Consider the following 26,054-nt stretch of genomic DNA (forward strand, 5'->3'; position numbering starts at 1 on the left):
ACGACCCCGAAGGATGACTGAAGCTTATTTACACAAGAGATTTAGTTTCTGTTGCGCTTAAAAAAGGTGCGTGTGGGGGGGAAGGGGCTGTCTGCTCATTTAAACAACAGGCATTTTCACCCTGAAGACGCCCACGGCCTCACACCACGGCTTCAGTCTAGCGCTGGCACCTCGGCCACCACGCCGTCGTACCCGAGCCGACGGGCGCACCCCGCGACGGCCCCCGCAGGCCCGGGGGAATCCGGGCGCTGCCCGGCCTCCATTTCGCGGCGCGGGCCGGGCCGGGCCGAGATGGGCTGCGCCGGGGCAAGATGGCTCCCTCCCTCTCCCCCTCCCCCTGCCCGCCGGCCGCAGCGGCTCGCTGGTGGGCCGCCGTGCCGCCTGCCGCCGGCGGGGCGGGGCGGGCTGCGGTGGCGGCGGGCGGCGCCAGGCGCAGAGCCCGTCCCTCGGCCGCCGCGTGCCCGCGGGCTGTGCGCGCTGCCGCCGGCCAGGGCTGAGGCGCAGCAGCGGGCGCCGGCACCGGTCTCACCATGACGGCGGCGATGCGGCAGCGGTTTGACAGGTTCCTGCACGAGAAGAACTGCCTGACCGGCGTGCTGGAGAAAATCGAGAGCAAGACTGGCGTGAACCGCACCTACATCGCCCTCGGTGGGTGCCCGCCGCCGCCGCCCTGCGCGGTCCCGGCCCGCCTCCCCCCGCTCCGCGGCCCGGTCGCTGCGTGTGCCCGCCGGGGTGTCGCGCTGGCGCCGGCAGGCTCGGCGGGGGGGCCGCGGCCGCTGCCTGCGGCTCCCGCGCCGCGGCTGCGGTAACGGCGGCCGCGCCCTGCCCGCTCCTCCTGCGCCGCGCCGCCTGGAGCCCCCCGGCGGGCCGCCGCCGCCCTCCCCGCTGGAAGCCCGGCGGGTAGCGCCTGCCTCCGTCCGGGCCTCGGGGCGGGGGCGGGCGGGCGGAGGGAGGGAGGGAGGGAGGGAGGCCCCGGCGGCCGCGCCGCCATGTACCCCTTCAGCGCCGCAGGTGAGGGCCGGCGCGGGCGCCCCGCGGGACGCGTGTCCGTTCCCCCCCCCCCGCTAACGGCTGTCCGCTCTCTCCGCGCAGCTGTCGCCGGGGCGGTGGCCGTGTACCTGGTGATCGGCTACGGCGCCTCGCTGCTCTGCAACCTCATCGGCTTCGCCTACCCCGCGTACATCTCGTGAGTGGGCCCGGCGGGGGCAGGGGGGTGCGGGGGGCGCCTCCTCCCGGGGCCGCCCTGAAAGCAGGCGCCGCTCGCCTGCGGTGGGGAGGTCGCGGAGGATTAGCGAGTTTGGCTTCGGGGAACGTCCCCGAGCCTTTTGCCCCTTTTGGCCATGACTGTTACTTAACGGGGATACTGGCTGAGGGAAATTCGGTTGCACAATCACAGCCCTTTGCTGGCCCAGGGCTGTTGCTGCGGTGATCAAGGACCCTGCTCCAAAACGTTGCTCCTTTGCCTGTCTCCCTCTCTGTTGTTCCCTCCCACGCCCGTTTCTGTTAGCCGTTGTAGTCCCTGGGTACTAAGTAAAGAACAAGCTTTCTTCCCATCTGGCAGGGCCTGCGTAATGAATTACAGATGGCAGACGTTCAGCAATTTTCGTACTTGAAAATCTGTTCCCATAGCGCATCGTGCTTCAGCTTTGACTTTGTAGCTTTGTCATCTTCAATAGGAAGCGGGATCACTGTTATCTTATTTGCTGCAGCAACGGTATTTGATAAAATATATATTGATAGTTCTAGCTGAGTGCGCTCTCGGATGTGGCAGGAGGGCGCTGATGCAGCGTCAGCATATGTTTAATGCAAAGCTCTGTGCAAGGGTCCGGAGACAGAGCTGCGTTCAGGGACGGTTTGTGCTCCAAAATAGCCTAGCTGATGAGAAGGTGGAACTGAAGACACTGAAGCACCTTTTAGGAGTAAAACACCCTAAAGCGTTTCATTTTGTCAAAGGATGGCGCAGGAAAGCCTCCTTAGAAGTTTTGTTTTTAAGAATATTGGATATCTTTCATGAGCATTAGATTTTTAAGTTATTACAGTAAAATGGATTTCCTGTTAGGTAAAAGCACAGTGGAGTATGTTGCAAAAGGCTTTGGAAATGTAGTGTATAAAAACTTCTGTGTAGCCAAATATGTTCATAAAATGGAAGTTCTTCCCAACTGTACTAATAGATTGTTAAAACACAGTGTTTGCCTTTTAAATAATGGTGCGTAAATGCAGTCAGCAACTTTAAAAAAAATATGTTCTTTGTACTTAGGTCCTGGGCAATACAAAATATACTGCTTTGCTTGTTCCTTCTGTTATATTTTTCAGCTATATTGAAGATTGACTTAGTTTTAGACTTGGACAAGATTAAAACTACCTCTTTAAACATCTTAAGATTGCAGCGTTTAGAAATATAAAACTTTTTTCTAACAATGTCACTGGTGGGCATTAGTTTAGAAGATTATAGGCCAAGAACAACTCCAGAGAAACTTAGATTTTTATTTTTATAAAGCAATTTATATTTAAATTTTATTTTTTCATTAAAAGCTGAAAGTAAAAATATAGGTTTTCAGTCTATAAGACTTCAAAACCTTAAAACAGTTGCATAGGAATTGTATTTATGTAATAATGTATGTCTGAGGTCACTTTGATATCAGTACTGTATAAAAAATATATCTAAATTTTTTAATTTGTTTTAAAATTTGGTTTTGGGCCTATATTTTATACTTAAAATATGCCTTTATTCTCTCTGTCTTTGCATATGTCTTCTGACTATGTGAACGTACAAATGAGCACAGAGAACAGTTGCATACTGGCAGCTTTGTTGAATAAACTGATAAAAGCTCTAAGGGCTGTGAAGGCAAGATAGTACCAAATAAAATGCAGATAATGAGTTTTCTCCTCTGATTTCTTTCTCCTTCCATATTTGGAAAATTTGTTTTACTTTGAGTTTATCTTTGTGCAATATGTCTACCGTTCCACATGCAGGAAGATGTTTTAAATCTATCTTAACGTAAAAAGTTACCTCTTTCATGTTAGCACTGTGTTTTCTTTAGGGGCGAGTGCATGTGGCATTGTCCTTGGCTGCATGTTCTGCTTCAAAAATAATAATTATCTGAATAACACGCACATGAATACAATGCCATTTCTGTTTTTTTTCACTTTAATGCTCTCACTTTAGGTATCTTTTTAATGCTAAAATATTTTTAGGAGAAACTTAGTTATAATCTTATATTAAAATTTTATTTAAAACGCATTTAATCCATTACAGTGGTTTTGGAACTATGTATCCCTTTAGCTATTTAATAGCATTATTTATGTGTTGGTACTATGCACTTCTCAACTTCTTTTTTTCCATATCAAAATTAGATTAAATACATCTTTATTGCTTAAAATCAAACCTGGAGCATTATCAGTATCTCTTACTGAACAAAGTTAAGGTAGCACTTGCATTGCTGAGTGTGCCTTACGCCAGGGTTTTCCAGTGGCAGCCTGTGGATGAAGTAGCCTGCTGACAGCACAGCGGGGCTTACTCCCTTGCCCTCATTCCCAAATGCAGAACTGGGCTGTAGCGTTTTCCCATCCGTGCTCCTCTGCCCTAAACCTTCTGGCAGTCCAGCGCGGGTGCAGAGGAGACACGGGGAAGGTGTGCTAATGTGCACACCATGGTCCCATTCTGCTTCCCCTTTTTCGAGTGTAAGGTGCATGAACTCAGGAGAGGAAGTATTGCCTTTGCCAGTTTGTACAGGGTTACAGGGTCAGCCTGGCAGCAGGGGAAGATGGTGGCCTTCAGTCTGCTCTCTAGCACGGGCCGCTTAACTGTGAACAAGAACAAGAATCCTCTTTGGTGCTCGCCCTTATACTGGGCTAAACCACGATGAGATAAAGCTGAATTACTGGAGAGATTCTTGCTTCCCTTTCCACTGCTCCGGATCCTGTACTGCCGTTAGGGTGCTGCTGAGTGCTGTTGCTCATGCTTGCAGACCCAAACCCCAAGGAGGGCCACTGGGGATGGTTTGCTTATTCCTCACTTCTATTCATTCTGGCCCTCTTGAAAAGACAGTTGAAGAGCCTGCTCTGTGATTTGGTAACAGTAGCGAGATTTACTTCCTAGCGTTGGGCACAACGTCAGCTCTCAAGTGACTCTTCCTTTAAGTAAAACTAAGCGCTGTGGCTCCTGGAAGAGGTCAGGGAACAGAGGCAGAAACTGAAAGTATTAGGCAGTGTTAATTTGATGTTTACACAGGCATTTCAACAATGGGACCAACTGTGAAACATCTCAGAAGGGTACTGAAAGGGAAAAAGAGATTACTTTTTCCCAGTTAACTTACACTGATCTATTGCATAATAGAAGACAGCATCATTTATGTATTGTGGTTGACTGAATTGTTTAAAATAAGAAATAACTACATAATTCGTCAGGCTTCTGCCTTTTCAGAAGGAAAGACGCTCATTAAATGTCAGGAAAGATGTGTGTTCTGCAAGAACTGTGAGAGAGATCACATCCTATCCTTACAGCTTGACTACAGTGCCAAGCAGGCTACTGAATGAGTGACCCATTAGGTATGTTCCAAGTCTAACTGTTAGTTTAGGATTTTAGTATTGGATTATATTGGTCATGATAGTTACTGTCTCTTCTCTATGCCTAAAAGAAAGAATAGTAGATTAAAAACAAACCCAGAGAAGGATGCTCAGCTCATAATTCAGTCTGTTCACATATGAAACGTGAAGTTTTATGGATGTGCAAGTTTCTGACCATCAGGCCCTGTATAATTCTGTAGTTTATTTTCTTATCACTTATGTTGTTCTTTATATTCAGTGTATGTGCGTGTACGTGTGTGTGCGCCTGTGCTATGCTGCAGGTGCAAATTTCAGTGGAGAAGCGCTGGGGAGTCTAGCCCCTTCGTTTGGCCTAGCTGATAAGGTGTGTGTGACCTTCAGTGTTACATGACACCGCTGCAGCTGTGTGGGTGCCCGATTTCACATCAGCCGGTGCTGTGTCAGCCCCATGGAGTGCTAATGAATGCACAAAGCCAGCCCAAGGCGAGGGGGACTCCTTGGTTAATATTGTAACTGTTTTGCGCAGGCACAGCTGTTTCCCTCCCTCCCTCCCCCTTCACATTTAGCTTTGCTTTGTGCAAGTCTATGGTAGGTTTATACATGAAGGAGTTTTCTTCCTCCAGTGATACAAAATCTTCCAAAAATCCAAGTCTTTATGCTCTGTCATCATCGAGGGTCTACTCATGAGGCTCTTACGCAGGCAAAATTGAGAAGTGTTTCTTCCAAGATTATCTGGCTGCATCCCAGAAAGTCAGACAATTAGGATTCAAGTTTGTCATAAAATTCTAGTCCTATTCCCTCCAATTCTGTTCAGTGCTCGTGAAGAAATAAAGTAACCTGTCTGAAACTGAAATCTAATGTTCATTTGCAGCCTTTTGTGATGGCAGTAGACCAGCATTTAAAACTTTGCCACAAATGATGGAAGCAACTTTTTATATCTTTACTGAGCTTTAACTGCACAAGGGAATAGTCAGCCTAGATGGAAGAAATTACTATTGGCAGTTTTTAAATAACTGCCAATATTTTCATTGCTTCCCTAAACTTGCCAGGGTTAGTCTGTTTAAATGTAGCTCCACCCATAACCAGTGGTGGTTAGCAGCCGCCACTAAAAAAAAAAAAAAGAACGAGCAGGAAAGAAGTCTTTGATGACTAAGAAATGCATGCAAAGGATTTGCTGAAATTTCACAAGTGCTGTCACGTCAGTGTAAAAATTGCCAAGATGAAAATGGCTTTGGGCAGTAAAAATGCCTGAACTTATTACTGGTGTCTTGAAGGGAGAAAAGCAATATAGCACAATCATACCTCTGCTTTGGCTAATTTTATGCTGTTGCTTCAATTTAGCTGGCTTTGCTGTGTAAGTGCTGCTCATGTCATTTTATGTAAGACTTAATCGAAACTGAATGTGCAGAGGTAGAAACAAGCAATTCAAGTCCTTATTTGAGTATTGTTATAGTCTTGAGCTGCCTTCCTAGTTCCTTTGCCTCTTCCTTTGGTCAAGGATGCTTTGAAAGTGTAAAATCATTCATGTATTTGTTGAGAGATAAGGCAGCAAATTTGTTTTCTCTAAAAAGAAAGGCTTTCTTTTTTTCCCCACGTGGAAAATGCTGCATGCTATGTTAATATTCTTGAGTAATGTTCCATTGCTGCTTTTTAAAGATGATTTGAGCAAGATGATGTATCTAACCATATTCACAATGCTCGGTTTATGTAAGAGCAGAAAGTTTCCAAATCTGTCTTCGTTTATACTGGCTCTTTTCCCATCCTATGCTTTTTTAATGAGGCTTCAAACACTAAAAAGAATTTTAACTTTTGTGTATGTTCTGCCAGTCACTTCCTCCAAACTTGTTTGCTTTTTGTCTTCTAGGTTTAAGAGTGCCGTGTGTCAAATAAAAGCTCTCTATGTCCGTTGAAAGGAAAGCACGAGATTTGTCCAAAAGATAGCAAGTGGTCACATACTGGAGAGAGCATCTAACATAACAATAACTGTAGGAAAATTATAATTGGTTTTCCATATATTAAATTTAGCTTAAAAAGATAAAGATCTTTGAGCTACAGGTCTACAATTGGAATTAAACTAATTGGAAGATTTCCAGTTTCTAACTGATGAGGATACTATTTTTAGGGAATGCAGATATGTTTGAGACATAATCAATGCAGGCACTTTACAAGACCTTCTTAGTCAAGATACGCTGCAGTATTGCACTGTGCTTGCACTATTCTCTCTTACTGAAGTGGTCTCTGGATACCCGGCTGATGGAGGCCTACAGATGTTAATGGAACAGTTTGACTTACACAAGCTGGGGTTTGCTGGCGTATATTTCTAAGCTACCCTTCCTTGTGGAGAATCACAGTACTTCAAAAATTTCTTGTGCTAATTCTAAACGCTAGAAAAATTGAGCTGGACTCAAAAGCGAGATCAGAACAAATATTGGATTAGTGTTAGTTGCAGTTCTTGTTTGCTTGTTTGTTTTGTTTTGGTCATGTATTTTAGTTAGGATTGAGGTCTTTCTCCGCATCTATGAGACTCTTGAGCATAGAAGAGCCAGCAACATCTTGCTGTTCCAAAAGGAAGGGCACCTACTGTCACTGTGCATACAATGAACAAGATGCTTAAGGAATTTTTGGATGAGAATAATGAGGCTGTCTTCTGCTCTTATGAAAATAAATATTCCATGAGATCTTGTGTGTGAGGGTCTGTGAACATTAGATGAAACTTCAATTTAGAACTTAGAGCTGAAGAACAATATTAGAACTGTAATAAAATTACACTTGAATATATTCTCCACAATGCAACATATCTTGACAAGAAAACATAACTTATTTCTGTATTGCTAGAAGAATATAGCAGCGGCCCAGTCCTCCTCTATTCAGTGAACAACAGTGCTGTGTTTGATCTCTGGGCTTACACCCTAAGCAATACCAGCTGTGGAGAGGCAATCACTGAACGTGAAATATTTTTTTCTTCAAACAAAACTGTCACAAAAAAAGAGGACACCAGAAGTGTTGTGTCTCAGATCATTAGCAAGTAGCTTCCTCTTGTGGAAATGGCAGCATGTCTGTACTACAAAGGTAAGATGTAGTTGTTGTTGTTTTTCTTAAACTCCCTGACTGCACGCTGCTTGTCTTTCCTGTCAGCACCTTGAGGGAAGACAACCTGAAAGACTTCTGTAATATAAACAAACAGAATTAGACATTACAAAAACAGGGCTAGCAGACAGTGTAGCAATACTGGTCTGATTGCTAGTGTGGACAAGTACAGCCAGCGGTAAAGCCGGTAAAGCTTAGCAGGAGAATGCAAGCGCAGGCGCGCTCCACGAAAGCCAGCAGTGACTTTCCTTGCCTGTGTTAAGTTTGGAACTGCAGCAAATTCCCTTTCTAGAGAAGGCACATGAATAGCTTCTAGCGGAGCAGCGAGCTGAACTGTGCTGGTGTTGCTGCTGGGCCACGCTGCCTGCGTTGCCCAGATGGTGTGCTGGAGCAAGCAGTTACCCAACTTTCCCAGGCAGATGGCCTGGGGAACTGATACAGGTTAATCTGTCATGGCAAAAAAATTAGGGGGGAGGGAGAGGGGAGAGGCGAGTTAAAAAAACTTGAGTTAAAACTCAAGTTTTAGCTTGAGTTAAAATTGGGGCACTGATTATCATATAGCCCTTGTTCCAGCACAAGAGAGTGGGTAAGAATAAGCAGAGCAATGAGGTGACAGGATTGCTGCTTTTTGCAGGAATCCAGCTTTGTGCTGATGTAAATTGTAGTTTGTAGAATCTGCTTCATTGTTAGACAAAGTGCCCTGTGCTCCTCTTGTTAGCTTAGTCTCCATTTTCTTTGAAGAAGTGAAGCTGGAAGGCGCTTTGTACCACTGTTGTGTTACTTGGTGTTGCCTCCTACTAATATCTGGCTCTCCATGGACAGCGAATCCCCTTGCTGTCCCTTCATGAGTTCATCTACTGCCATCTTCTGGATACACAATAATGATGAGAGCAGGGAGATGGCAGGCTTGTGCGTATACAAATATTGCAGAGTATTTGGCAGAAAGATGTTTTGGGGATCCGGAAGTGCATGGCACTATTAGTGGAGATGGTACGGAGGAAGAAAGATGGAAGACATAAGGCTTTTAATTGCTGAAAGAAAATGAAGAAGATAAAGTAATAAAGCACATACAAATAAACAGGTACTTCCTTCATTGAAGTGATGCCAGGTGCCACAGAGGCAGCCTGCCAAAGATAAGTTTGACATGAGGAAGGTGCCAAAAGTCAGAGGTCTGTGTTACAACTGACTGTTGATCCCACAGGGATGACTGGAGAGCTAAAAGTACATTACTTTTGAATAGCAACAAACTGCTACAACGAGTTGAGAGGCACTGGTAAATGTAAGATCCAGAAGTACAGGGAATTTCAGTTTTTTCAAGTTAGAGAAAAAAAGTGCCATGCACAACTAAGAGAGTCAAAAATATGCCTGCCCGCTCATGCAGCGTATCAGTGGTTAGAAAACTGAAGGAAGGGTAAACAACATGTTTTCTCTTCTTTAACTACAGCATGAGCACTGGGTTTAGTTTAAGCGGTGCCTTGTGGGATGGAATATCTAGGTTGATGCATGGGTGGTTTACTGTGCACCAAAGATCTCTTGGCTTATACTGGAGGCTTGTGTTATATCTTTTGTATTAAAATGTGATGTGCACCTTTGCAAGAGTCATCATCAGGTGTGCCTTGTAAATTGCGGGGTTTTGAGTGATCACTTTACACGGCACTAGGGTAATAGATGTTGGCATGTCTGTCTTGGTTTCTGGCTTCCACTTCTTATTGGCTGGACTCAGCTCAAAAAAGGCCAGCCTCCAAATCAGTGAAATTATAATAAACTTTTTCTGTGAGTACTCTCTGTGTGAATTAACACTAACAATAGCTTGTTGTGTTGGAGCTAATGTAGGAATGTGTAACAGTCTCTTCCTGGAAAAGATCTCATTTTTGTCAAAAGGAGCCAGATGCTTTATGTGAATGAACTGAACATAGCAACGTGCTAAAATGAGACCAGCACGTATTATCAGGTAACAGGATAAAAAAAATCACGCTCGATCGAGAATTCACTTGGACTGATTCTGAGACACACACACAATTGAAACTGAACTGGTATTCTGAAATTGTAGTTCCATAAATGAATGTAGTTACATAAAGCCCTGGACTGCCAGAGAAAATGGCAGCCTCAGCACTTCCTCTTTGGCCTCACCAGTTAACAGGGCATCAGGGAAGAGATCTTAAAAATGAACCCAGCCAAGAAGTTTTCTGTTGGGTCACCATCTGCTTGCACAAGTGGCAACGCTGGCCCATGGCGAGTCCTTTTCTCTACTGAACAAACATCTGTTTTTAAAATAACTGAGCAGGAATGTTGACTATCCAGTCTACTGGAAGCGGTTCATAATGACTGCTGTTACCTCTGACGTGCAGAACTACTGTAAGTAGTTGCTTGCGGCTTTAAATATAGTTCTCTACAGTTAGCGTATAAACACCATATACAAGCTGACAGTATTTCTTCTTTTCTTTTTTAAATTTGAAACGCGAGGTTTTGGATGTTCCTGTCTTTGTTAGGAGACTGTAATGTTATGTGCCTCTGGGACTGACTTACCTGGTGTTAAGATGTACCAATAGCCATTACAGGAAGGCTATTCTAAATTTGACTCTAGTGCCAATGTCTCATGATCTGCATTCATCTCTGACCTGTATCCTTTCACTTACTAATGGAGATTGCATTTGGAATAGTACACTGATCGATTCATGATTTAACAGGGAAAAAAATAAAATGTTCTTGGCTTGAAGTAGCGTACATGACACGTTGTCTCCTCAAGTTAGTTGCACAGAACGTTACGGAGGTATAATAGTTTCTTACAGAATAAGTTACTAAAGTTAATTCTAATTATGGTGAGATTCAGTTGTTCAAAAGAGAATAGTTATAAATGATTAAAAAAACATATTTTGGATATTTTACAGAACTACATTGTACTTGCTGATTCTTGAATGTGAAGGATTTTCTGTGCCTTACTCTTGAAATACTGTGTAAGTACGGAGGACGGAGATAGCTCTTGCCTTTCTTTTATTTTTAAGTAGAGAAGAGCTAGAATATGGATTCACACTGGCACTCTCAGGTGAGGGACATATTCTTCCCCATTCTGAGGCAGAACACTCATCGAATACTTTCCTTTCTTTGACTGCAGTTAAAATGTTAAATCCCTGATGGCCCTGCTCTTATCCACTCTTTCCTTCATTCCCCTCCCGCCCCCAGCTAAGTGGGATTAGAGCTGGAGACATTGCTAACGGCCGCAGTTTGTATTTTTACTTCTGAGCTGACATTGGTGGCTGATACCTTAGTGGGTGTGGTAGGCGTCTGCTCAGTGAACTTGTCCTATGATATCTAGATCAGACCATTATAGGAGGAGGATTGGATTGTGCATTGGCTTTCACAGCATGCAGGACAACAGCATCTGGATGGTGTTGGATTTTAACCCCACACCCCACACATCAGATGGTTAAACCAGACAATTTTTTGTCCACTTGTAGTACTACTGCTTCTGAGCATTTGACCATAAAGTGTCTTGTTCATAATTCCCTTATCACTGATAAAAGCAATCCTTATTTTTTAGATTTCTCAGCACATCCAGGAGGAAGACTGAGAAACCTGTAGGATAGCATGTATAGCACAAAAACTCCAATTAAAATAACAGTTCTCCACATCAAGTAATAATTTGACTTTTGCTTGGCTAGGCTACAGGGCCACCTTTCTCTCCCCCAAATTAGTGGTCCTGTGATTCCTAAACCTAAAGGACAGGATTTTAGGGTGGCTAATTCTCTGTGTTGCCAGCATTCATATCATTAAGAGTTGCTTAAAATAATTTTGTTTTTAGTTAATTTAGTGCTATGTCCTTGGGATTAGTGTTTTCAAATGTTTTTCTCCAATGCCCTCAGGGCTAGTAATTCATAGCTATAAAAACAGCTTAGATTCACCTTTATTGCTTCAGCACTTGAGGAGTCACAGCGTTACGGTTTGACTGAAATTTGCAAGATTGGCAGTGCTTCCTCTTAGGTGCTATCAGGGCTCTTTCACAGATCATGAATACTTGGGAGCAAAAGCTGCTATATCTTGAGATTTTTGGATGAGTGGATATGTTGTAGACATAAGCACATGCTGAACAGGTATCCCTGTGAAGCTGAAGTACTTTAAAAATCAGTGAATACCTGACAGACAGGAAAAAATGCATATCTCTCTAACTTCTTAAGTCTGCCACTTTGTTTTCTATTTGTTTGTTATTAGGGATCTTTCTTTAAGGTCCATATGGAGGCAGTCAGTTCCCATTCTCTGATTTGACTAGGCAGAACATCAACGTAAGGAACTGCGGCAGCAGATGGTAAAAATTCAAATGGGGCACACCCATAGCATTGCGTTTATGGAGCTCTTAAAGGTCATTCATATTTATAGGAGAGAAAATAAGGTAATAAATAAAGTATTAGCACTGCGATACCACGTCATCTGCCGTTTGCTTCAGCATTGGAAATTCTAAGCTTTCTGATGAAAATTTCTAACTTTCATGATTTCTAAGATGGCTTTAATAACGTCAACAAAGATCAAACAATGTCTTCTTAATCTGTGGATGGCTTCAAACAATGAGTGGAAAATAGCAAATCTGTTAGCTGTTTCATCGCTGAGCATCCTCTCAACAAATACCAAGCTAACATGCACATTGTGAAATCCCAGACATCCTTCATCAATATAAATGCCTCTAATGCAGAACTTGTCTGTGATTCTGTGATAACCAGAATAATTCATGCACTTAAGGCCTTCAGCAAGTTCTCCGTAACATTGAGAAACTTTGCAGTGAGTTTGGCTCTCTCCTTTATTTGTCCCTTTGTTCAACACTGTAACTTCCCTACTAGTTCCTTGTACTTTTTTCTTTCCTTCTAGAAGTGTAGTTTCACACTTTGAAAACAGCCCAGATCAGTAACCCTCTCCCTCACCTCCCCTATCCAGTGATACTAGAACAACTGAAAGAGAGGTGCAGGTGTAGGAAAAAACGTAGTTTAGAGTGGGAGGGCAGGAGCTAGAGACGTTGGCACTGCCTTTAAGAAAAGTGCCAGGAACTGCTGTTTCCTAATGCTGTGTTGTTAGGAACAGCAGTAAGCAGACCTGCTGCTGTCCAGCTGTGGCAAACCTGTTTTTCCGGTTGGGCTGTGTGGTACTTTAACAACCACACCTTGTTGTGCTTGCGTGGGACAAGGGCTATTACAATTCCCCACAAAGAACCTTGCTGACAGCCATAAGCTCTAATGGAAATAATACATAAGTATAATGCAAGTGTAAAATCTTCATACTGCGTAATTCGGTCCAGTAGCTAAGCCAATTTTGTGTGCGTGTGTGTGGTGGGTATGCTAGTACTTTTTCTAAAACATAAAGTTTGTCACATGATTGATTTTTTTCTTAACCTGTAGAACTAGGAAGTGGCACGCTCCAAAGGGTTTGTGAATTCACAAAGCAGGAAGTGTACTCACAGACACCGTCTCTCTCGAGTTTCCGCTCTGTAAATCTCCCTAACTCTCAGAATCTTCATTTACAGATTTTAAAAGAAAACTTTGCACCTTTGCACAGATGTTGCTTCAGCAGAAACGTGTTTAATATTGAGGGAATAAAAGTTTAAGAGAATTGAAATGAAATTCATTAAACTCAGTATACCAATTTTAAACCTATGGCATGAGTGGAGAGGATAAATGCTTTTTAATATTCTCAAGTTTCACATTATCAAATTCACCCTTGCTATCATTTCCTTCTAAAACACCATGCCAGCAGTACAGGCTGGGGGCTGATCTGCTGGAAAGTAGCTTTGCAGAGAAGGACCTGGGAGTCCTGGTGGACAAATTAACCATGAGCCAGCAGTGTGCCCTTGTGGCCAAGAAGGCCAATGGGATCCTGGGCTGCATTAGGAAGAGCGTTGCCAGCAGGTGGAGGGAGGTAGTCCTTCCCTCTACTCAGCCTTGGTGAGGTCTCACCTGGAGTACTGGGTCCAGTTCTGGGCTCCCCAGTACAAGAGAGACACGGAGTTACTGGAGCGAGCCCAGCGGAGGGCTACTAAGATGGTGAAGGGACTGGAGCACCTCTCCTCTGAAGAAAGGCTGAGAGAGCTGGGCCTGTTCAGTCAGGGGAAGAGAAGACTGAGGGGGGATCTCATCAATGTGTACAAATATCTGGAGGGAGGGTGTCCAGAGGATGGGGCCAGACTCTTCTCCGTGGTGCCCAGCAACAGGACGAGAGGCAACGGGCACAAGCTGAAACAGGAAGTTCCATCTGAACAAAAGGAAGAACTTTTCTACTGTGAGGGTGACGGAGCGCTGGAGCAGGTTGTCCAGAGAGGTTGTGGAGTCTCTGTTCCTTGGGAGATATTCAAAAGCTGTCTGGACACAATCCTGGGCAATACGTTGCAAGTGACGCTGCTTGAGCAGGGGGGTTGGACTAGATGATCACCAGAGCCTCAGCCGTTCTGTGATTTTGTGAACTTTTTATGGTAGTAATCTAGGACTTAGCAAGTCTAGAATCTCTGCTCTACTTCTTTTACTAAAGAAAACTCATGTGCATCTTTACTCAAGCTATTTTGTTGTTAAAACTATATAAACTTGAACTACGTTCTCCTAGCAGCTGGAGAACAAAAAGGCATTTAGTCATTGAATAGGAACCCTAAGACTTTACTAGAGATTGTTCCGCACTGTTCTTACTAACACAGGCTACATCATAATTTGCAAGTCCCATAGGAGTGGATTTATAGAGCAAAACAGTTGGTGCTGCAGCTATGCACGTTTGGGGGAGGGTACTTTGCACAAGCTCTGTTTTGCTTCTGTGGAAGCGAAGTGGAAGTGCTTGTTAGTAGTTAGAGCACGTCTTCTGGTTTACCTTTTCAAAAAGGAATCTAGCTCACGTACGTGATAAGTAAGGATGTTTAAGATTCGCTTCAAAATCCTGAACTAAATTTAAAATGTTAATATAGATGCATGCAGAACTGGCCAAATACTATCCCTTCTCTTCTCTACTTTTCCATCCAACGAACTGATAGGGCAAGAGGCTCTTTTTTTTTTTTTTTTTTTTTTTTTTTTACCCACAGAGCTAGAAATAGCTCAAATATCTTTTCTTTTTGGAGCCTCACATGTAGAAAAAGGCTTTGCTATTCAAAGATCATGAGCACGCTGTCTGTATGATAGATGCTATTTAAGCCTCTTCTGTACAGCATATAGAGAAATTAAATTAGGGGAATTCATGTATAACAACAAATCTGAGACATAAAAACCTCAGCATTGTAGATGAAACTGGCACTACTAACTTGCTCGCTTGTTTTGTTTTCCTCACAGCATCAAGGCTATTGAAAGCCCCAACAAAGATGATGACACACAGTGGCTGACTTACTGGGTTGTGTATGGCATTTTCAGCATAGCAGAATTCTTCTCTGATATCTTTCTATCCTGGTTCCCTTTCTACTACATGCTAAAGGTAGGTTAATTCATTTCCCCCTCCCCTAACACAAGATTTTTGATGTAACTGGTTTAATGTTTTCAGAACAAAAAGATGACAACAGATTTCCCCTGGAATCATTCCTGGGTCACACCTTATTTTTACATGCTGATTACGTGTAATTTGTTATTCCAGCACTGTGAAAGTGATCTGCCTAAGGGTGATGGTTTTGTGGAGGAAGACAGGAAGTTGAGGTGGGTGGCAGGGAAAGAACTGTGGTGTTCTATGAAAGAAGAGCCTATTCAGGTGTACAGTGGAAAGCCAGTATATGAATATGTATGACGTATACTCACATTTAATAGTTTTGAATTCATACAGTGCATTTGTAGATCTTCTTTTCTAATTTCTTGATGGTAAAAAAATGTGTCAAGGATTTCTTCATGCCAGCACAACACCCTTTCTGAAGAGCGTGCAATTGAAATTCAGGCTGACCTAGCAAGTGAAGACCAAACACAGACGGCTCTGATAATACCGTTCCCAGAAGTACCGCGTTTACATCTAGTGATGGCATGAACAGTAAGACACTTTTCTCAGTTCAGCAAAAAGCATAACAACTGAAGGAAGCAATTAAGATAAATGCACAGCTTTCTAAGATAATCACTGAAGGGACATACATGTAAAAGCATTTACGGTCAGTAGTGGGGAGAAGCAGAGATTTACTTTTGTGATATAAAGGCAGGCAGAAGGCTTTGGCTGAGAATCAGAAAGCATTGCTAACTGGCTGGAAGGGTGGGAAGAGCTTGCTTGTAAGGAAAAGGGGAAAGCCCACAGCTTGGCACTTTCAATCTAGCTGTGACTAAAATCTCTTGCAGTGTAGTTTGTGGTGTCTCTAGGTTTCCTTTATGATCTTACGAAACAGAAACTCAGATATGTCATACGTGCTACTTTCCAAGTCTCACATATGCTAAATTTGCATATTGACATTCATTTTGTACAGCTTGTAGGTTGTACGCTGGACTGACTGAGTCTTGGCTACTTGCTGTTTCTGTATACCTTGATATGCAGGACTGAGACTGATCTTAGGTGTTCCCATATTTCTGCAATTCAGAGCTTAAGCGCTGCAGCCTCAAAATGCACTAGGAGTTTTTACAGATGGATACAAGGCACGTTGAAGCACTCCTTTGAAAGCATGCGTTACGATGTTGGCATATACTTTTGTTCTACAGCTGAGAACTATTTTGGATTTCCTTGGTGGGTTTTTTTGTTTTTTTTTTAGTAATGCCTATTTTCTGGTTATCTATCTTCTTTGTTCTCTAAAGCATAGGAAATGTTTACAACTCATGAAAAAAATGATTTTGTATGTAATCTGCTTCTCTCTTTTTCAGTATATCTCTTGATTATTTAATGATTTCTCTGGCATTAATATATTGTAGTCAAAGAAAGTAGCAGAGGTTATTCTAGGAGTATTATTGGGAATGGGAGGGAAAGGAGACTCCAGAGCTTACTCATAGTTCTTTCTTTGAACACTAAAATACTGTTTCAGAACAGAATTCCAGCAGATACTTCATACTGGTTATATTATGCAAAGTGCTACTAAGAGGTACTCAATCAAATGAAGTAGGAGTTTTCATTGTGAGGGAAGTAACACTTCAAATGCGTCAGACTGACATCAGGGCTTTTGACTTCAAGACAGCAGTTGTCTCCTCTCACCCCTGCCCCCTATGCAATTAATTACTGATTTCCACTGAAGAGCTGTTTCACTTTCATGAAAATCAACACCTTATTTTAATGACTAAAGTAGACTTTTGAGTTCACATCTGCAGTCATATAAGACACGCCTTGGGTTTTGGTAGTATTCTACCTGTAGAAGCATGGAACTGATCATGGGATCACACACCGTGTTTCCTAGCTGCAGTCATTTCATCTGTGGTAGTGGAGAAACTAGTTGAACTGTTTTACGCTGCCAGGGCCAGAACAAGTATTAGCACCGGATCCAAGTGTTTTAAATCTAGGTCAGGTAACTGCATAATGGAAGTAACTCCATTCCATGAACACCATTCCCTCCTGTGGCTGTACTGCAGGCACCAAAAGAGTGTAATAACTTTTTTCCCCCTAGTTACTCTTTTCACGGTCTGAGCTATGTCAGTCTCTTTTAGACCATATTAGGTTTAATGGTCTATGTAACACAAAATTTCACAAAAGACTAGGGAAGAATAAACTAGACTTAACAGTCTGACACTGTCAAGATTTGAAAAGACCGAGACCTGCAACTTTGGTACATATCCTCTGGAAAATATATTTAATCATCTGTTTCAGTAAATTTCAGAAGTAATAGGTATTTGAGAACAAACCTGTAACTGGAAAAGATTTAATTTTTCCTTGACTAGATTGGGACAAGACTGTAAATTCAAAATGACTAATTCTTTTCCTAGGCAAGAAATCAAAGTTTCCTTTACTTTTAGTTTCAGAGGAAGTTGGACTTACAGCTCAGGGACTTCCTAAAACAAAGGAGAGCTAAGTAACATCTGTGTGTAGTGGGACAAGTAAGATAATTGTTAGTGGCTAGCCGGTTATTCTTTGCAGGAAATAAATTCAATATACTTCTCAGCTTTTAATGAAAGATAACAGGACAATATATTATCATTTATATTTTAGGCTATATTACATCTCAAATAAACAGAAGCTTTTGAAAATAAGTATTCCATCACTTCTTGCTTTTATTTTCTCTGAACACACTTAGTAGCAATTGCTACTAATGCCATATTTTATTGCACGTTGAATTATTTCTTTTAATTGACTGAAATGCCCCTGCTAGGCATTCTCATTGGTAAGCACTTTACTTTGAAAAACTTTACTTTAAAAAAAACCTTTTTTCCTCTTCTGGAAAAACATCTCCCTTTAAGCTATTCTGATAGCTACAACGCATACCTGAAAGAAAAAAAGCTTAAAGCTTCCCTAAAAGGATGTTAAATTGGTTTAGCAAAATCTTCCATAGAATGCAGTTGTTCTCCCCAGGAAACAGCTGTACTTTTTGAAGACATGTCCTATCAAGATACCTCTCCAGCTCCAAATACATCATAAATGGTTTTATCTAGGGGAAGGAGAAGTGGCCTTTTAAACAAAAAAAAAAAAAAGGCGAGTAGCACTCTCCTCCAGAAGTAGTAGATTAAAGATCTTTACTTCAACAGATGAGCATAATAGAGAGAAATTTTATCTTGGTGTTCGTTGCAGTGAAAACTATGCCAACATGTCACGTCTGAACAGCAAAACGTGTAGGATTTTTAATCTCAATATCCCTTCCTTATCTGAGGAAGAATAGAGGGAAGATAATCCAAAATATTTGGAAGGTTTATCTGAAGACTGCGTGACTTTCATAATTCAAAAGAGGTTTTAATCTTTTTTTGTTGTTAAAGTCATACCAGAACCTTCCTTTTAAGATAACCTCTATTGACTTAGTCACCTTTTAATGGTCAGCCTGTTGTTAGGAGTTTCTTATGTGACACCAAAGTAATATTTGGGTGTGGCTTTGTATTTGCAGTTTTCCAGTGGGAAATCAAAAGTGTGAGGGGAAGGAAAAGAGACAGAAATGTCTAGCTAGGCACAGTGGATTTTTGAAAGGATACTGTAATCAAATTAGTTTCTAGGAAATGCTTTTATGTTATACAGTATACTGGAAATCTCATCAATAAGTAAAAAGCTTTGCTTATGTTTTAAAAATTACTTTCTCTCAGAAGCTCTGCTGCATGCATTGAAACATGCCTTCGCTGTCTCTTCAGCCACTGGAGATACTGCTATGTGAAGATATGTATACTGGAAAACTTTTGAAATTTAAACTATTAAAAGAAATGCTGTTTGTCAACACTATTGAAGGGCGCCATTATCACTTTCATTTAAATACAGAATTTTAGGTTGCTTACAGTTGTACTGTAGTTTAAATGATTTAGTTTCATGCTTTCCATTTTTGGTGTCTACTGTATGTATTTGGGTTTGGTGTTTTTGAGGAGGAAAAGTTCAGGCTGTGTGGGTTTTTTTCCCTCCCTCTCTCTCTCTCCCCTCACAAAAAGCTGTGGAAATCCTCAAATGGTTAATCATGTCTAAAGCAAAAGAAAGCATATTTTGCTTGAGGTTGTGGTGTTTTTGATTTGTCTTTTCAGAAATCTCAGGTAGTCTTCTCTGAGAAATTGTTCTGGCTTTAGACTGTGGAGAGGGTCACGACATCTGATAATGGTGTACGCTTTGTGTCTAGAAGGAACTATACCATTGTCGAGAAAATCTGCCTAATTTGGTTGAGGTTTTATCATTGAAAAATGTTTTTGTATAAACTTACAGAACAGAAGCAGATTTACTTGTGGGACTTCCTGCTCTTTGAATATTTTAATTTTGTTTGCATATCTGTCTTTGTATTTTATTGAACAGTGAGACTGAAGCCACATAAAAGGTGCTCCAGTGAAGACCGATATTTATAATACACTAGCAGCTATCTTTTCAGCCCCCCTTTTAAGATACAAAAATAGTACTGTACTCTCTCTCCCCTTTCCCCCCCCAAAAGCAGAATGTGGTATAAAAGCTATATAGCTAAACTGTGCAATCTGAAAGTGTTTCCCATGTCTGCGCTCTATGCATAGCTTGCCTCTATCCTGCCTTCATGTCAGTTTTAACATTGGGGTGCACATCATCCCGTTCTTCCCTGTTGCATTTTCAAGGTAAGGAAGTGGAAAGGACAAGAATATGTTCTGGCTGGATTTAAGTGACTGAGGGATCTAGACCTTCAGTCATGCCTAGCTAGGGAGACTAATGTTTTGTCTAATTAGCTTTTATACTACTAAACTAAACAAAAACAAAAACATGCAATGGTCTTTTTTTTTTTTTTTTTTACAGATTAGCTTTTTCACTAGAGGCTTCCTCCTTTATCCTATGAGTATGCATGAAATTATTCCAATATAAGGTTCATTACATGAAACAATACTGATACACATTGTTATTAGGCTGTGACCATGCAAAATGAAGGTCATGTACTGCTTTAAATATACTCAAGTCTGTGACAGAGTTAAGAAGACAGGCTACACCTTCTGTCTCCTACCTCCTTTCCTGTACTAATGCAGATGTCCTTGTTCCATGTAGTGTGGCTTCTTGTTGTGGTGCATGGCTCCAAGTCCTTCTAACGGGGCAGAGTTTCTCTATCATCGAATTATCCGCCCTTTCTTCCTGAAGCACGAAGCTCAGCTGGACAGTGTTGTTAAAGACCTGAAAGACAAGGCTGCAGAAACTGCAGATACCATCACTAAAGAAGGTGAGGAAAAGACCATTCACTAATCACATCAATTAGAAAGAGTTCACCTTTGCTACTCTAATGTTAAAGTTCGTATTTATCATCTCTGGAAAATATTTTGTAAAAAGATTATATCAACTTTAACGGTGAGGTCAGATTTGGATGAAATTACCAAGTAAAGAAAGAGGATTGCAGGCAATTTTAACTTCTAGGAATACAGGTATGCTTGCTGAGAGCGAGCAAGCTATGGCTTGTATGAAATAATAGCTAATTAGCTCATGTGTCTTTCCAACATACATATCCATAGAAATACTCTCTCTGTAGAGAGACAGATCAGCACATCCTCACAAGACGCCTTCTGCAAATACAATTATTATTTCAGTGCATTCTTGCATCTCCTAAAATACCATCTCAAATACCTGGTGCTACGGCGGAACGTCTAGTAAAAATCCTTGAACTCCAACAAACAGCAACATGTAAAATTAAGTTTTCTTGTCTATATAAGTATTTGAACTTTTCTCTCTTCTGAGCAAATTTTGAAATAACTTAATTTTTTTTAGAATGGCCTCCTAATTGTGTCACAGCCTGAAGCTTGTTTAATTTTTACTTTTATTTCTCTGCATTTTAAACTGAACCCTTATACTCCAAAATGTCTGATGATAATTTTATGAGTAAGAAAAAGAATTGTATTTATTAAGTAACTGACGTAAAAGTTTATTTAAATTTAATTTGAAAAATTTTGAGACGATACTTCAAAGCACATTAAGTCTCCTTGCTCTTGAACACCACATGCAGTCTGATTTCCTCTTACCTAACTTGCCATTTTTCCTATCAGTATTTCAATGATCTGCCTTTCTTTGTCATTCTTGGAATTTTTGCTGCATGACCCTTACTGAGTCATACTGGTAGGGAGAGATCTTAATGTTCTTCCACCTTGCACATGGGATTTCTCTGTCTTCTTTTCATCACGTACTCCTCTTTCCTATTTTTAGATAAAAAGATTTGCACATATGTGTATTATTTTTTTTAAGAACTTGTATCCACACACACACACACACACCTGTGTTAGCATTATTCCAGCAATATTTCTTCAGCTTGGTAGTAATTTCTTGCTGTGAATCTGGATGTCCTAGACACCGAGTAGCCCTATTTTCTCCCTAAAATAGAAGTCAGTCAGTCTGTGCTGTTTATTGTGCAGCTCCTTATGTATGGTTTCGATTCACTGCACAATTTATTTTTGAAAAGCCTTATATTATCAGTATCATCATAATATATATATATATATGCACATATGCACACACACACTAAAACTATGATGTTTCTTTTGTAACTTGAAAGGAAGATAACATTTTTATGCAGCTCGAGAACACCGAATAGGCCACTAAAATTAAACTTTTTTTCTCCTGCAGCCAAGAAAGCAACAGTGAACTTGCTGGGTGAAGAGAAGAAGAGCACTTAAACTATTAACTGGATAAAGAATGTTTCCCTACCACCTCCTTGATAAAGCTTGATGCTGCTGGGGACTGTGGTATAATTTTAATAATGTTGCCTTGGAAACATTTTGATATTAAAGGAATGTGTTGTACGTTTGCTTACTATTTTGCTCTTGTCTGTATAGAAAGTAAGCACTTTTATTTAAAAGCAATGCAGTGGGCAGCATCGGAAGCTTATTGAAAATATTTTATTCATCTTCATGCAGAAGAAATCTTTCAGTAATCACCTTCTGCAATAACATAAATAAAAAGTATATATCCCACAGGCTCTGCACTTTAGTTGTCTCTTTGTGCATGTAATTACTCTTAACACTTTAACTCTGGTGTGTCTGGTGACATAAAATTTTTGTATGAGGAAACTATAGCCTGAAAGGATTCTCTTGAATATGCAGGGAATTATTGAGAGGTGGCATAATGGATATATTCCCCACTAATGAAGTTGTAAATGATGAAACTGTTGTTCTAGCCACCTGATGATAGAGATTATTCAATGTTGCATGTTTCATTGTAACTTACAGTTATTGGTACAGTGTGTGTATTCTTAAATGGATAGATACTAAATATGGGAAAGAGTAACTTCATTCAAGTGATCCAGCTTACATTAGCGTGAAGTAATTTGCCAGAAATGGATGCATTACCTTGAGAGCACAGCATTACTAAAGTACAACTCTCTGCCTTTTCTTGCTAAAAGTTGTCATCTAAAATTGAAAACAGAGTGCCTTGTAAGATCACACTCAAAAGCACAAACCACCTTTCACTAGGGAGTGATGCTGTTACAAGCCTTTTTTTTTTTTCCTAAAGCCCTGTTGAAATAGTTAGTGCCCTGGGTGTCAGTCCCCAGAACTACATCACTAATTATCACCACAACCTCTGTGAGCGTTTTCTGCTCATAACAAATCTGCAGTCTGTTCTGATTGTACTAAGAACAATGCTGCATGAGCACTGAGCAGTCTTAAGGAACAGGGATGGTGGTGTTGAGATTACTTGATCTATTCCTGACCAATCAGTGCGAATGCAACCAAAGTTGTTACAAGAAGAATATAGTCTGTTTTGCAGTTCATGGAATAGAATAGAACTTACTTACAGAACATGAAGAAGTTGTTAAGCTTAAACTTTTGCTATGTTAAGCGATTTCTAGGTCCACCATCCTAAATTGATTAGGCTGTAATCTTAAGATAAGGCACTGAAGGCTTCTGGCGTTCCACAAGTTGATGATATTATAAACATTCCCTCTAAATTTTCAGAGACTAGAACTGTAAAAGATTGAAGCGTGCACTATTATTTAGTAGATCACTTTTGAATTTGAGCGATACCTATTATAAGAACAGATGTAACAGTGTCTTAAGAGTAAGCTTTTTAGCCTTTAAGCTGGAAAACACAGCACTGACTCTGTAAGACAGCACTTACAGCTGTCAAAGAACAACTACAATGGGGAAGCATGAGATCCACCATGCATCGTTTTTTGTCCTACAGCATACACGGTTTGTTATTTGAAGGAAGAACACGGAATACTGCAGTATGTAAATGAAAACATTTGGCTGATTATTCAGTGACGGCTTTTTGTAACGAATGGATCTACTGCAAAGAATAAAGTTTACAGCAAAGTTGTAGATGTGAGCAAGTAGAAAAGTCTAACAGCGACTCACAATTTAAGTAACCTCATTTCTTGTCCTAGCTTCCTCTGTCTTTAACCCACTGAACTTGGCAATCCATCCTAAATCCTCATGTTGTATTTTAAAGTTATATGCATAGCAGTCATATGTGGTCAGTTTAATTTTGTTTCACCTCATAAAATAAATTATGTTAAATAATGATACTTACATTCAATACTGTATTTGATTTAGGTTCAGAGTACTACAAAAACTGCTTTTCTAAAAGCTGTTGGTAAGTCTGAGACTTTCCAAGACTATCCAGGTCTGCAGCAGAGACAAAACTTAATTCTCAGACAAATCATCATTTCTTTAAAATACTACCATTATCAATGAGATAAAACACTTCTTTCAGTTAAGTGTTAAGGGTGACCATTCCTTTACGTTTCTCAAAGAACTTACCAGTTGGGCTTTCGATCAACTTCCTATATTTACAACCCAGTATTTCTTGATCCAACAGCTAAATTTGTGCTCCTTATCAGATTTCTACTTGAAAGTAGAGCTACCACCTGTTTGAAAGTTGTTAATATAACTTGATCTTGTTGTTTGCATTGTTGCAAACAGAAATGACCATCTGGAGCATTCGTGGGCTTTCACAGTGATTTAATTCTGAGAGCTAAACGTATCGTGTCCTCAAAGAAAGGGTGATTCTTTTCGGACTGAGAAACTTCCTGGGAAGACTTTAGTTAAAAGTAAAGATTCAGGACTAACTTTGCTGTCTAAAGAAAAACAGTATTTTCTGCAGGAAGTTACCTTTTCCTGCAAGTAACTCCACTGGGCTGGCCCCTCGTATCAGTGCTCTTCTCAAAGTTGTCTTCACAACATTTATAGGACAATGTTAATATACACTTCTAATCAATGTCTGTGCTGAAGTTGTAACATGCTAAATAAAAATGGATACAAATAAAGAGATTCTTACAGGACTGGTATAACGCTTCAGTATTTCTTAAGAACCTTATACCTCAACACATAGAGAAACCGAATCAGTTTAAAAAGGCAGAATGTCTTTACAGGATGTTCACTTCTCTACCCAAACTTCATTACCATGGAACTAGTAGGAACTTCTCTAAAAGCATGATGGAAGTACTTCTTTTGCTTTATGACTAGATCTCATGGTGCAATGTAGCTGTTTTAGAGCGCTGGACCTTAACAGAACAGTTTTGAATACAGATCTGAACAGTGAGCACAACAGACTGCCGACACAGCACAGTTTTCAAGACTTCATAGCTTTGCTTTCCTGAGGAATTATCAAGGGCTAGGTCCTGGGAATGCAGGATCCTATAGAAATGTATACAGGAAACACTATAAACTACAGGGATTTCAGACTGTTTTTTCCTCTCCCATTGATTTTCTAGTCTTCCATAAGTGATATAGATATATAATACGGCATAGTTACTGGCAGGTAGGAGTGTTCACACTTACAGTTCTTTCTGCTTGAAGTGTAAGTAGGACGTTTATTCCATACATTTCCAAACTCAGCAAGCAGAACAAAAGAAGTTCTTAGAGAAAAGCAATAAAAACCCCACAATGATACAAACACCGCTAATGATACTAAAATAAAACTGAATTTACTAAAACAAAGCAAGATAGTTAGCAAAGAATATACCTTCTTGTAAGTAGTGGAAGACATGACTAATATTTGCCAGGTCAAAACCTCTCAATGTTTTTAATTTGACAAAGTTAAAGTGCCTTGAGTTTGTGTTCCAGTCTTGTCAAGTTTGTACAATCAATTATACTTTGTACAAATATTCTGAGAATCGATGTAAACATATTGACTAATTCCTTAATCCTCTCCTCCAAAACTTTCAAACTCAACCAACCATAACTGCCCTATGCAAAAAAGGAAGAACAGGGTTTAAAACAATAAATGACAAATTCTTGCAGGTCATGATACTACACAGAATTATGTTAAATAGTATATTTAGGCTCAGCAATCATTTGACTACAGGCAAAGGATAATAATTTTGAATAAGCTGCCACTACTGATAAGAATATAATAAATACATTCTGTCCTGCAGCAAATCTTAAAGAGAAAATTATGTTCATAAGATTTAGTGATTATTCAGAGACATAAGTATTTCCTGTACACTGCATGTTCTGCAAGCATGCAAACAGAGTACTGAATCTCAGTCTTGTATTTCCAGAGAAATTCTACATCCAGTGCGATGGTATGAAGCAGTACTTCAGCATTAACCACCTGGAAACCATTAAGGGAATCCTCTGTTGTACAACCACACCGACACAGCCTTGTGAAGAACAGATCTCTTTGTGGTCCATAAAATAGTAAGAAGTGCCTGAGCAAGAAACGTGGTGGGTGACTGTCAACTCATGAAATAATAAAGTAAAAATAACTGAAGATGAACTTTGAATTTAGCAACCTGTTGGAAGGATGCATTTGCTGTAGGCAATGGAATTCCACAAAACAAAACCACCTTATGTGCCTACCATTTTCTATTACTGCATCCTTGCAAGAGAATACTGAAAGCCTACAGACTTAAATTAGACTTTTCAAATTCTGCTATCTGGAAAAAAAAAACCTTGACAGAGACAACGAGAAACACATGCTGTTTCATAAGAAGCAGAACTCGACCGCATTCCACTCAGTTCCTACCTAGAGTTTCCTCCACTCAC

General features: G+C 40.8%; 1 protein-coding gene across 2 annotated transcripts; it reads left to right on the forward strand.

Moving 5' to 3' along the window:
* Positions 1–397: 397 nt before the first annotated feature.
* Positions 398–24,346, forward strand: LOC138064541 (receptor expression-enhancing protein 5). Of its 2 annotated transcripts, none has more exons than XM_068927555.1 (5): positions 398–648; positions 1,093–1,186; positions 14,913–15,051; positions 20,134–20,302; positions 21,691–24,346. In XM_068927555.1, the coding sequence occupies exons 1-5, from the start codon at positions 531–533 to the stop codon at positions 21,738–21,740; spliced, it is 570 nt and encodes a 189-aa protein (XP_068783656.1). In that variant the 5' UTR covers positions 398–530; the 3' UTR covers positions 21,741–24,346. The 2 variants fall into 2 exon arrangements, with proteins under 2 accessions (XP_068783656.1, XP_068783658.1); XM_068927557.1 differs by lacking the exon at positions 398–648 and adding an exon at positions 945–1,011.
* The last annotated feature ends 1,708 nt before the right edge of the window (positions 24,347–26,054 follow it).

This window comes from Struthio camelus, chromosome Z (genome assembly GCF_040807025.1).
Source record: "Struthio camelus isolate bStrCam1 chromosome Z, bStrCam1.hap1, whole genome shotgun sequence".
NCBI lineage: Eukaryota > Metazoa > Chordata > Aves > Struthioniformes > Struthionidae > Struthio > Struthio camelus.